The 13,412-nt window shown below is 36.2% G+C and overlaps 1 protein-coding gene across 4 annotated transcripts in view; it reads left to right on the top strand.

Annotated features, from left to right (window-relative positions):
* The first annotated feature begins 3,196 nt into the window (after positions 1-3,196).
* TASOR (transcription activation suppressor) overlaps positions 3,197-13,412 on the top strand; it is a 46,731-nt gene continuing 36,515 nt past the window's right edge. For 3 of the 4 annotated variants that reach the window (XM_019724210.3, XM_019724212.3, XM_019724213.3), the window contains exons 1-2: positions 3,198-3,792; positions 11,619-11,764. In XM_019724210.3, the coding sequence (XP_019579769.3) occupies positions 3,459-3,792; positions 11,619-11,764 (480 nt within the window). In that variant the 5' untranslated portion in view covers positions 3,198-3,458. Of the gene's footprint in view, positions 3,793-11,618; positions 11,765-13,412 lie in introns of all 4 variants that reach the window. The other variant, XM_019724209.3, reaches the window with a different exon arrangement.

Raw genomic sequence — 13,412 nt, 5'->3', positions numbered from 1 at the left:
GTTGTAACCTCTGTATTAGTTTTCTATTGCTGCAAAACAAATCATCACGAAGTTAGTGGCTTAAACCAATATCCATGTATTATCTCACAATTTCTATAGGTCAGAGTATGGGCATGGCTTAGTTGGTTTCCATCCCTGGGTCTCACAAGGCTGAAATCATGGTGTCAGCTGTGTTGCCTTCTCACCTGGACGCTCAGTAAGAAAGAATTTTCTCCTAAGTGCTTTCAAGTGTTGGCAGCTGTAGAATTCGTGGCGGCTTGCTTCTTCAAAGCCGATGGCGGAGAAAGCGTTTGCTGAGTGGAGTCTTTGGCCTCAGGGAATGCAAAGGTCCTCTATTTTTTAAAATTGAGATATAATTCACATATTATAAAACCCATCCTTTTAAAATGTACAATTCAGTGGCTTTTAGTATGTTCACAAAGTTGTGCAACTAACATCTAATTCCAGAATATTTTCATCACCACAAAAAATAATCCTATACTCATTAGCAGTCTGTCCTCATTCCTTCCTCTCTCCAGTCCCTGTTAACCACCAATCTTCTGTTTCCATGAATTTGCCTATTCTGAAATTTCATATGAATGGAATCATACAATATATGGCTTTTTGAGTCTGGCTTCTTTCACTTAATATTTTTCAACGTCCATCCATGTGGTAGCATGTATCAGTACTTCATTCCTTTTTATGGCTGCATAGTATTCCATTGTATGGATCTTCCCTATTATTTTTAGGTTGTTTTCAATCCTTTGCTATTACAAACAACACTTGAAATCTCATTACAAACAACAATGGATATCCTTGAATAAACATTTCAAATGTGAATGAGTATGTATATTTGTATTATAAATTTCTAGAAGTAAAATTGTGAGGTCAAAGGTTTATGCATCAGTAATACTGATAGTTATTGCTGAGTTGTACCATTTATATCCTGTCTTTTAACGTACTATTTGAGGAAGGGAGGTGAAATGGCATAGTGGAAAATGCACTGAGTTCTGAACTTTGTTTTGCCAATCACAAGAGAGGTCGGCATATATTGGTTATTAAGAGCATGGGCTTTGGAGACAGACTGCCTGGGTTAGAATCTTGGTTCTGCCACTTACAATCTAAATGACCTTAAGAAAGTTAAATAAGCAGTTTGCCTCAGTTTCCTTATCTGTAAAATAGAGATAACATTAGAACTTTGTGTGGGGATTGAGATAATACATGTAACTCTCTTATACCCGTGGCTGACACATAGAAAGCAATCAATGAATGTTAACTCTAATTATTAGTTTGCTATGTGATCTTGGGCCACTGTCCTTTTCTATTTTTAAAATGAGGAGTTGAGCTAGATTTTTGTTCCCAAATTTAAAAAGGTCACTGTGGTCCCTGGATATTTAATTATATACTGTATCATATTGTTCTCTACTGTTCCTTGTGTTGTTATGGAGGGTAGGGGACAACATGAGTTTTATACTTTTAACCTTTGATAGCCAATGCTCCAGAACCATGTACATCTTTGGTAGCTCTTCCTCTTGTACCTCCCCCACTCCCCATTTATACTGGCTATCTATATGCACACATATAAACACACATATCCTCTGTATCTCACTGTGCTTGCTTTCCTGAGATAGGTGGGACTGAGCAAATTTATACCCCCTCTATCTACTAAAAAGAATAATTGTTTTACACTCACTTTCCTTCCATTTACTCAGTTGATTCAAATAGGTTGGGCAAGCCATGAATAGCTTTTCCATAAACAGGGATAATGTTTATCACAAGACATAGGAATCCAACTTTCCTATTGCCCTTGGGGATATTAAGTAGCAGTCACATGGCAAGGCCTAGAGTTTTATTATAGGTTTGGTCAGTCAACTCCTTGGTAGAGAGCTGGAGTTCAGAATAGATACTTGGGTCCCAATCCTTACCCTGCTGCTGGGATACTGAACTAGATGTCAACCCTCATTTCTTCATCCATAATGCATAAAGGTGCCAGGCTGCTGCAAGGATTAGGTCTTAGATAAGTAGTTAAGTGCAAGTACTTTCTGTTAGAGTTAAAAAGACCTGACTTCAAATTCTGATTTTGTTGATTTATTCAATGTCTTTAAACACTTATTTTAAATTGCGCTTAGTACAGGCATACCTCAGATACTGCAGGTTCAGTTCCAGACCACCACAATAAGCCAGTTGTAATCTTTTTGCTGGTAGAGGATCTGGTCTTCAATTTGTTAGAAACCACATATGTAAAGCTCAATCAAGTGAAGCACAATAAAACAAGGTATGCCTGTGGTATCTCCCTGATGTTTTTTGTTGTGTTACATGGAGATAACACGTGTAAAGTGCTTTCTCCAGTGCCTGGCATATAGAAAGCACCCAGTAAATACTGTCCACTCATAACAGCCCTCAATAGTAGTTTCAACCTAGTCAGCATACACTATTCAAAAAGCCTTCCACTTGATTATTTTAAGGAACCACTTGCTGTATATTTTTAATGTTGCTGCAAACGTTTATTTTTCTTTAATATACGCTCACTATAGGAAACCTGAAGACACCAAAGGAAAAAAATTTAAAAGCTACAGCCTCCCCTCCCTCCCCTCAAGCTCACCAGAACCAAATCCTGTTAACATTAGGCTGTGAAGTCATATCAAAGGATCCCAGGTATTTACTGCTTGCTGGAGTACCACAGGTTCTAACTTTAAAAGAGGGGGTCAAGTGGGAGTAATATATTGTAAAGATGCAAGATCCAGTGAGAATGGCACATTGCTGACGTCAGCTGGAGGCTTTCAGGCTTTTATGGCTGCAGCCCATTCTCTTATCTCCTCTGCAGGCTTTTATATGCATGCATGTATTTCACAAGGCCAGGATCGTCCAGCGCCCACACTGTTTGAGTCCTGCTTTGGCCGGAGTTACTCGTGCGCAGAGAACATAAATTTGCCCCGAAACAGGCGACGCCTGCTGTGTAGGGACCTGGTGGGGGTGTGCCTCCCTCTCCTGCAGCGCTGGTCAGGCTCGGTCCCACAACTCGAAGCTCGCCTTGAGGCCCATTCACCACGCAGCCGGCCAAGGCGTCGAAGAACTCGCGGGGCGTTGCGGTTGCCCCTTTTGGCGGGCTCGGGTGCCCCGAGGCTCCGCCCACCGGCGCGGTCTTATCCGCACCCGCGGAGGCGGGAGCCGCACCCCCATTGGCGGAGCGGTCCGTGGTGGCCCCGCCCCCCGGCTCAGACGCGAGCACGTTGAGTGGCGGGGGCCGGCCGAAGAACTGTCCGAGCGAGGAGCGGCTCCTAGGGCTGGGCCGCACGATTGGGGCGCCCGCTTTGGGGCCCCAGAGAGGCTCCTGGGTTGGGAGTGCGACCCGTGGCCACGGGGGGAAGGGGGTAGGTGGGCTGAGAACAGCTTGGCGGCGAAGCCGGCCCGCCGCCCCTTCCCCCCACCCTCGTCGACCTTGTGGGCAGAAGCTTCCCGGAGCTCCTCACGCTGGCGTGATGGCGACTGCTGTGGAGATGGAAGCCTCTCCGCCGACGGACGCGAGCTGGGAAAGTGGCGGCGGCGGAGATGAGATGAAGCAGGCGCTTCCGGAGTTTGAGTCTTCCCCACAAAATGGCGGCTGCTGCGGCGGCGGCCTCAGCATCGCTGAGCCCGGCGGTGGCGCCGGGCCTGAGGAGACCGCGGAGGCCGAGGCCACCCCGAGCCTCTGCCAAAAGCAGCATCAGGACTCCTCTGAGGCCGGCGCGGCCGCTCTGCCCAAAGGCCCCGAAGAGCCCGAAAGACCCATTAGGAGGAGTTTTCAGATCCCCAGGAAGAGCAGAGAAAAGAAAGGTGGTGCTTCCCCTCTTCCCCAATCCCTCTTTCTCTCTCCCCTCCATCTTTTCATTAGAATCTCTCTGTCTCCTCTTCCCACGCCCATCCGAGACACGTAAACACGCATGCAGCGCCAGCCGCCTCTCCCCTCACTGCTACGGCCGCCCAGCTGCTGCGCTTGGTGCGAGAGGAAAGCGGTGGAACCACGCTCCCCTGCTCTCCCTCTCCCCGTGGAAGTTGGAAGTAGCTCAGGTTTGAAGCTTGTCCGTAAGGCTGCAGCTCCCAGAGAGGAAAGATGGTGCTCGGCGCCCCTCCCTCCCAGCCCCTGAAGGCAGAGAAGCTGATGTGTCCTCCTAAGGATGCTTCTGAGAAGTCTCACTGTGGAAATAGCCCGTGGCCATGGATTCTGGAGCTTTCTCCAAGGCCATTGCGTTCAGAGGACCACAAGTGCTTCTCCCTGTGGAAATTCTTCAGCTATATGTGTCTACTTGAAATTTGCTCGATGTCAGCGTCTTACCTTTTTTAGAAATCTCCATTAGATGTGGTTCATGCACACTGCTGTTTTCCATCACACTTCATTTTCATGTAGATTTTTTTCTTGTTTTTGAAGCGTTCGATTAAATAGGTCTCTCTCTCTTTAAATCCAAACTTCAGTGTATTTTTTAATTGTTTTTTGAGGAGAATGGGAAGGTAGGTTCTTGGTGCAGTAATTTCCCTATGGAAAAAAAGTAGGGAGAGGTTAGCTTATGCCCAGGAGTCACCTATTTGATATTGCAGATGAGAATTTAAGATTCAAAAAAAGTCCAGTCTAGTTTTTGCAACCAATTTGGGAACAATTACATGAACTACGTTTACCTTTTTTAAACTTAATGCCGTATTCTGACACATTTCTAATGGAGATAAAAATCATTACTGTTTTCTATTACAATACTATTTTTGACTATCCAGTGATTTGGGATATTCTGGATTTGGTCAGTTTAAAGCATCTTTTTGTTTTACCTCGTGGTTCAGTTTGTCATTTATTTTGGAAAATTATGGGAATTTTTTTATTTACAGAAAGCTTTTTTATTTGTAAGTTGAATCTTAGGAAAGACTTGGAATCTGGAATGAAGCTTGTGCTTCCTCTTTCCCTGTGCATAACCAGCTCCATTTGCACTATTGAAATTGTTAGAGCCTTTTATCAGGTACAAATAAAGTCTAACTGTTAATTTCTACTTGAATGACAAAGCCAAGGAAATCCTTGGTTGAGAAACTATGTTGAAAAATAAAGTTACCTTTTGTCCAGCATGAGAAATGTTTCTAGAAATACCTTTGAATTAATGTAATATATTTTAGGGTTTAAGAGGATACTTGTAATGGTCAAGGTTGTCAAGTCTTTTAGTTTCTTTAGTTAAGATGTATAGTCTATATGAGGAAAGTTAGATGCCCAGCCAAAATTACAAGTTGGTGAAGAGTAGGTTGGAAGTACATTCAGATGGGCTTTGGTTACAGAGGTAGGTAGGAGATTGAACTTTTTTTTTCCAGTTTTATAAAATTTTGAAGTCCATTTTTATTTTTTAGGTTTAAATGCCCAAGAATATGGTTTAGTATCATAAACCATGAGGTACCATGTTTTAACTTTGATAGGATCAGAAAATTGGCTTAGGAATCTTTATAGTTTGGTTTGAGGTAAGGGAAGGCTCTATGCGTGTCTTATTAAAAAAATTAGATAAGTTGTGAGGCTGCTGAAAAATAGTCTTTATTTGACTAAAAGTGGATATGATTGAGGAATTAGGAAATATGAAACCCAGTTGTTTTCTTCTGAGTCTGATGCTCCTTGGGGAAAATGTGTATTTTCCATTTTCACTTAGAGGCAAAAGGTTGTTACCTTTTTCTTGTCAGAGAGGTTGTGGATAAGGAAAATATAACACAGTGGACTTTTTTATGTTTAGTGAAAATGAGTAATTTCTAACTTGTCTGTATATATACACTGAGCAACAACTATTCAAATAGTGCAATAATGATTTAAATCGAGCCTTTAAAAATTAAATAGCTGTTTTACCACCATGGACTTGATCCTGTCCAAGCTGAGAGAAGTTAGTACTTGGTGAAAGAATTTAGTAAAAAAATTCAACTTTTCATTATTTAAAAAAAAAAAGCTTTATCATAAACAGTGCAGCAGGTGTTGTTAGTTTCAAACTTCATTCCAAAAATCATCTCTTGGAAGACTTGAAAGTTATCTCTTTATGTATAGGATTTGGCTAGATCGTAGTTGTAGACATCTGAGTCTTACCATGAATAGATTATTTTTAGTAGAAACCTCTGCTGCTACTTTTCTGTATCAGTGGCTCTTCTTTTCCAGTGAAATTTAAGATTAGGACTTGAATATTTTTGGTAACTTAAAGGTAAATACTATCAGATAACTTGTTGACTCAAAAAGTGCTTTTCTTGGTCTTGACAATAGTGTAACATCCAAAATACTGCCATTCTAATTAAATAATATTGGCAAATACTTTATAGTGCGTAATAAGTTGTAGGCATTATTCTAAGCAGTTTACATGTATTAACTAAATCTCAACAGTACTATGAGGTAGGTATTCCCATTTTATAGATGAGGAAACCGAAGTATTAAGGTTAAATAACTTGCCCAAGGTCACACAGCTAGTGAATGGTGGAGTTGGAATTTGAACCTAGGTATAGAATACTTCTTGTCAGTACTCACACTGTGGCAAGACTTTTTTATAATATAAGGGTTTTATTTTGCTTTTGATCTGACCTATTTAAAAAAGTTTTTTTTAACCTCTTAAATTTAGAAATATTTAGCATGTCTTCATTCCAGTGGAATTTTGAGATTATGTTCTTTATAAAATCGAAATATTTAGTCAGTAGTGACATTAAGTGACCTAACCATTAACTGGAAGAGTAAAATTTTACTCTGATGTATGTTGTTATTTATTGGCTGTGCTATTTTCTATAGTAATGTAAAGAGGCACTGTTCTTACATTTAACCAAATTGTAGAATTGTATTTTGTCAGTAGACCTTTCACTCTTGCCTTTTACTCTAAAATCAAATACTGTAAGTCATCAAAAGTGAGTTAAAATTGGTAATTGTATTTGATACAATTTTCCCCTCCAAAGTTCTTGGGAAATCACTTTCTGGAAAATGTTTGTGGTTAATGTTTTCTGTAGGGCACAAGACTATTCTTCATGTACCTGTGTCTCATTTTGTCACAAATTAACTGCTCATACACCTGCATCTATACTCGTCTGGTCCATGGCTAATTCTTCTCCCCAACTCTCACAAAATTTGCAATTGTGTTTTTGAAGACTTCAGGGCAAAGTTTCCTTCTTAAGGAAATTTGCATGGTGTTTCAGTAGTTGTAGATGTGAATGACTGGATTCTAAGTACCCTAGTTTTTTCTACATAGAAGTAAACCTGAAAAGAAAAGTGTAGACAGAATCCAGTTATCCACGTAAAATACTGATAGGTGCATGTAGTTTCTAAATAATGGAAGCAAAATTTCTTGGACCTATTCCCTAATCCAAAAAAAGTCAACACTGTCACATTTGTACTTGGTTCTGTAGATCTCTTCCAGCATCATGTTCATTCCTAATTTTGCAGTATGTTCAACTTTGATTTAGAGGTGAAACGCCATTCCTAAAGTAGTATGGCTGTACAATTTTATTGGACTGAAGAAAAGGGGTTTTTAAAATAATAATTGTTAAGGAACAAATGAATATTCATTGTATTTTAATAATACCAGTAGACTTTAGAGAGATGGATTCAGAGAGACTTGCACACCACATGTAATCCCCACCCTCTTTGTTATTTCCTTTTCTCCCATGAATTAGTTACTTTAAATTGCAATGTGTATTTCATATTATTTATTTGTATATTTTGATAATAGTGGTCCATCTCTTATTTTAAAAGTTGAGCCTGTTTTTGTGTATATGTATAGATGATAATTTTTTTTACATATACATTATCTTAATACAAATGCATTGACAATAAATTGGTAAAAGTAACTGAGGAAAAATGTTCCTTTCACTAAGGAAAAAAGCTACTATTTGATGACCTAAATTTTATGTTTATTCCCATTGCTTAAACAATATTCTTGAGTATGTTTTGTATGCTACCAGTAATAAAAAGTATTTAATGATAGTATGGACTGGGAGTCAGGAGACCTGGAGTCTAGTTCTGATTCTTTGATACAATCAGTTTCCTCATCTGAATTACAAATCTCTAAATTTCTTGAATCCTATAAAACTATAATCAGTTTTGTTGGTAGGAAAACCTTGTGAATTATGATCAGAAATCAATTCATTAGTCATTTTGCTGACATGCATTTGATGGAAATCCTGTAAATAAGCAAAATTATATATTTCTTAATGTGTAGAAGTATTGTTACTGCCGTTAACATTTATAAACCAAAAAGAGTGTTATCGCTTTTGAAGAAGTATTGTTACTGCCATTAACCTTTATAAACCAAAAAGAGTGTTATCACTTTTGGCCCTGTTAAATGCATTAAAATGAGAAATATTTAAGGAAAGAGATTTGAGAGATACACAAAAGGGTAAAAAGAGCATAATCCTAGACATCGAATTCTTTTTGTTTTACAGCTCATTTCCTATGTCTGACTGTTCTATATGATTGCCTGGTCTAAAATGAGGACAACTCTATATTTTTCTAGTTCTTGGAGTGATAAGTTTCAACTCTCACACACACACACACACACATCTTTTATAGTTCAGGATACAAGATTTGGAACTCTAGGCAGCCTTAATTTGAATCCCAGCTGCCCTATTAACTGTGTGACCTTGAGCAAGTTTACTTTAGCTGTTTCAGTTTCATTTGTGATATGGGCATAATGAACTTCATAGGTTGGTTTTGATGATTTGATGAGATAATGCATGTAAATCTCTTAGTACGTACAGTATTTGAAAAGTAGTAATGACACTAATTATTAGACTCAATAATTGTCAGTCTGGAGAACAATATATTGGATACTGACTTCCTTAAGTGAAATGAATGATGAATACATAAAATGTACTGTTCCCCATTTGGATAGTCACAGGTTTATTATTATTGCCTCAAATAATGGTCCATAATTAAGATGTATATATGTTTCTGTAAAAGAAGTGACAGGATATGTCTATCATGGTATATCCATTGTTGAAAGGATTAAGGGCAAAATACACCACCAGGGAATGTACCTTCAGAACATGAACTTGTTAAATTTCTAAACTACCATTACTGATGCATTGACTTGAATGCTTAAAAATTGTTACCACATAATTTTATTTTTGTAGAAATGATAATTGGGAAGAAAAAGTAGAAATTATAACTGGCCGAACTAGTAAAGCCAATTGAGGAATTTAAAATGTAAAATACCCAGAACATGTTTTATTGTTAGACCTAAAATTTTGTACCTTTTTCTGTATTTTCATTCACAAGAATTGTTTTTCCCATTGACAATTACTTGTGTACATTTGACTTGACTCTAGGACATTACTTTGGATGAAACAGAAATGTTAAGTACTTTTGAGACTAACTTGAATGTTAATTGCTATATATATTTATATGATTTAACTCTTAATTTTTCACTTAAGATTAGGTTGATGGTAGAAATAGTGTCAGGGCAGCTTAACTAAGGAAAATAATTTATGTAGACTTGTAAAATTTCCTAGAAATTTGAAGTCATACGATAATTCTTTTTGGCACATTTTAGATATCTGAAGTCACTTTGTTAGTTTAGAAACACACAAATCAGTCCTGCATAAAACCCAACTTTAAAATCATGCTTGGCCCATTTGGATGTGAAAGCCTGTGAAAACTATTCCACATGCTGTTTTTTTGCCAAGATTTTCCAATTTAGTTGGGGGCAGTCACAAAGAAAAATTTTTCTTACCACATCCTATAAAACATTTGAATTGAAAATGTATTTCTATTTTTTGAGCTTTTTTTATATATTACTTAATTGTTGAATTTGTGAGACCTAATTTAAAATGACAACAATCATAAAAATCACATTTTATTAAAAAAAAAACTTGACAAAGTTTATGCTCATTTTCTTTACTCAGTTATTCAATTGTTCAGTCAACTTGGGGCCAGTGCTCACAGTTCTAACTGGTAAAGATAGAATAATGGTAGAGTAATAAACAAGGGACATATAGTTACTGCTCTCATGGAGCTTACAATCAATAGATTATTGAATATATTTATTTGCTGCAAATTTGATTGTAGGACACTTGTGTTTAGTAGGTTTTTTGTTTGTTTGTTTTTGAGTGCTTATTTTTTATGCTTATTTCTATTGTCTTTATTGCATTATAACTAGTTGGCGTTATTCTGTTTTTTAAATTTTTTTTTTTTTTAGTGCGTATCCCACAGTAGTAACCATTTGTTCTGCACACGTTCTGTCATTGAAAACTACGTTTTTATAAACACTTTTGTAGAAGGGTTGCCAAAAAAATGTATGTACACTTTAAGAAAGGAAAAAAATGTATTAAAATTACACTGATGGTAACCACTTTGAGCACCTCTTGTAATTGCAAAAGTCAAACATGACATGTCCATGTATATTATTACAATTTCAATACAGTTTTTTTCCTTTCTTAAAATGTGTATACATTTTTTTGGCACCCTGTGGGTGTGTGGGGGGTGTGTGTGTATTGGTAAATGAGTGGATGAATGGATTTATCACTTGACATATCCTTTGAAGCTCACTATGTATAGGAAATACAGTAAAAACAGCTGTTTAGCTTCTGTCTAGTACCTTTAAGAGTGTATAAAAGAACATGTTTTCAAAAGTATTTTGGTTGTGACATTTATTGACTAAATAGTATCTCGAAAGGATGGTAATAAAGTATAACGTAAGTTACCTACAGTGAAAAATAAGTGGTTCCTTTGGTTTTGGGAAAATTTGTAGACTTGATATTTGAAGTTTATTAGTAAATTAAACTGTTTCATGCATAAATTGGAAGTTTGAGGTGATTAGGCCAGTAATGTACTGGTCCAAGAATGATCTTTGACTTAGTGTTTTAAAAATTGGGCTGTGGAATAATTGGAGGAGTGAGGAATAAAAGCCTATATTGTCTTTGCATGCACCAGCTACTGTGCTTAGAGCTTTTTCCATGTGTTGTCTCTCATGTGTGGCATGTAACAGTGGTTACTAGGATAGCTAAAGTTCTCTGTTCTACAGAGAGAACTGAGCTTATGTTTGATTAAGTAATTGGTTTACCCAGGGTCTTCTACAAAGCCAGTAAATACTAGATAGGATTTTTCAGTCCAGGTTTGTAAAGCTCCACATCTTTTCATTTAATTGAATTTTCATAATAAATGCCCTACCACTTTATATTGGTAATACAAGATGTCAATCAATTCAGCATATCTAATTTTAGTACTAAAAACCAATTAGAAACATTTTTTTAAATAAACATCTAAATGTCTTAAATGTTTTTGTGCTTTTGCTTAGGGTATAAGCATTTGGTTTGCTGAAATAAACGGTCCTAGACTACTACAGTGTAATATAAAATAGGAGTTGAGACAAGTATATGGGCAAGTTCTTATGAGTCAAGCAATTTAGGTCACCGAATGTAGCATTCCTAAGGTTTTGCAAAATTATACCATTGTCTGCATATGTAATGCCCGATACTCATTGTTGAAGGAACTACTCAGTTTTGGCCACTGGTTTTAATTTTTTTTTCAGTGAATCAATAAGTATCTCTCTTGCATATCACAAAAGTAAGATAGCTTTGAATCCTTTTTTTAACTTAAGTTAAAAGTTGCATTAACAAGCCCACAAAAATGCAAGTAATTACATTTAGGATGGAATAATCTTAAAACAATTTTTTTTTTTTAATTTTAGCACTTTTTCAGCCATTAACTTCAGGATCTCGTGAATTTGAAGATGTTTTGAATATTCTCCATTCATCTTACCTTGAACCAACCTCAGTAACAAATTTTAACTACAAACGTGCTTGCTTGGTACATAATGAGCTTTTGGAAAAGGAGGTATGTTTTAAATTGTGATCATTGTAAAATTCTATAGAATCAATCAATAGCATGGAATTCGTTTTACTTTAAAAATGCTAAAGTTTTTAGGAAAGCCAAATTATAGAAGGGAAAACAAGTTTTAAATGATATTTTTCCCCAAAACATTGATAATACATTTATCTGCTCTGTTAAGTTAATGTGTGAATATATAAAATAACTTTTACTAAAAATGAATCTTAAGCATAGGCATAGCTTATTGATAATGACTTAATTGTAAATTCTTAAGGCGCTTTGCTCTTTCAAGTGCATGTTAATTAAATGGAATCTAATCATATATCTAAATTATAAGATAATTGTGTATTTTTCTTTTTTAGGATATGCTTAATTATTTTTACTAGTTATTGCCTGATAATTGAATTGTCTTACTAGTTGAAATTCTCAGTGATTAAGTGCAAACATAGGGGAACAGTTAAGCATGTTAGTGAATTTATGTTTCATATACATATTAGAATATTCTTTGAGTTTTGATTTAGGAAAAGCCAACATATGTAATTCTGAGGTAATACAAATGAGATGTTTAGAAATATTTGATATGTATGTTGCTTTCTAATATATATGAAATACTATTCATGTTGTACTTTTTAAGTTGGTTAACTGAGTGCCAGAAGAATTTAACTTTAAAAGGATACCTAAAGTGAATAAATGTTACTGGCTCCCAGAGAAAATTAAAACCTTGGTAATTCGAAGTGGCTTCGTGGTATAGAGATTATTTACTAATTTTATATGAAAATTTAGTCTATAGATTCTCTAATTATATTATTATTGAAGATCAGTAATGACCTGATTACTACATATAAATCTATTTCGTATGGGCTCCATATTTTGAATGTATATCTATCAGCTTGTATCTAAAAGTGAAAGCCAGCAGTTTAGGATGACTTGTAGTTCAGATGTACGTAGACCAAGTTTCTGTTTTATCTTGAAAATATGTGTGGAACATGTCTTATGTACTTGACATTGAAAATACAATTATAAAGAAATGAAACATTTTTCCTTGTTCTAATTGAGTTTATAGTCTAGAAGTTGGGCATTCAACAGAAATTTATTAAACCACCTGCTCTACGCAGTGTACCATGTTAAGTAAAATGAGAGATCCAAAGATAATTAAAACATGAATTTAAAAATCTGTGGAAGCCAGCAGTTTAGGATGACTTGTAGTTCAGATGTACGTAGACCAAGTTACTCTTTTATCTTGAAAATATGTCTGGAAAATGTGTTATGTACTTGACATTGAGAATACAGTTATAAAGAAATGAAACATTTTTCCTTGTCCTAATTGAGTTTATAGTCTAGAAGTTGGGCATGCAACAGAAATTTATTAAAACACCTACTCTATGCAGTGCACGGTATTAAGTAAAATTAGAGATCCAAAGATAACTAAAACATGAATTTAAAAATATGTGGGAGTGTTGGGGTAAAATTTTAATAGAAATCTAGTTAAATTTGGCAAACACTACATGCTTACTTGACTATATTTTAAAAGTAAAGAGTCAATTATAACAGGAGAAAAATAGAAGCGTAGAAATTACAGGGAGAGAAAAGTTAATTTCTACTTTGGTAGATTTGGAATTTCTTAGAAATAAAATTCCTGAAACTCTTAGCTTGA

Source organism: Rhinolophus sinicus, chromosome 5 (assembly GCF_057876585.1).
Source record: "Rhinolophus sinicus isolate RSI-liver-muscle chromosome 5, RSI-T2T, whole genome shotgun sequence".
Lineage (NCBI taxonomy): Eukaryota > Metazoa > Chordata > Mammalia > Chiroptera > Rhinolophidae > Rhinolophus > Rhinolophus sinicus.
Note: the sequence above shows the minus strand (reverse complement) of the source record. Positions and strands in the feature narration are given on the sequence as shown.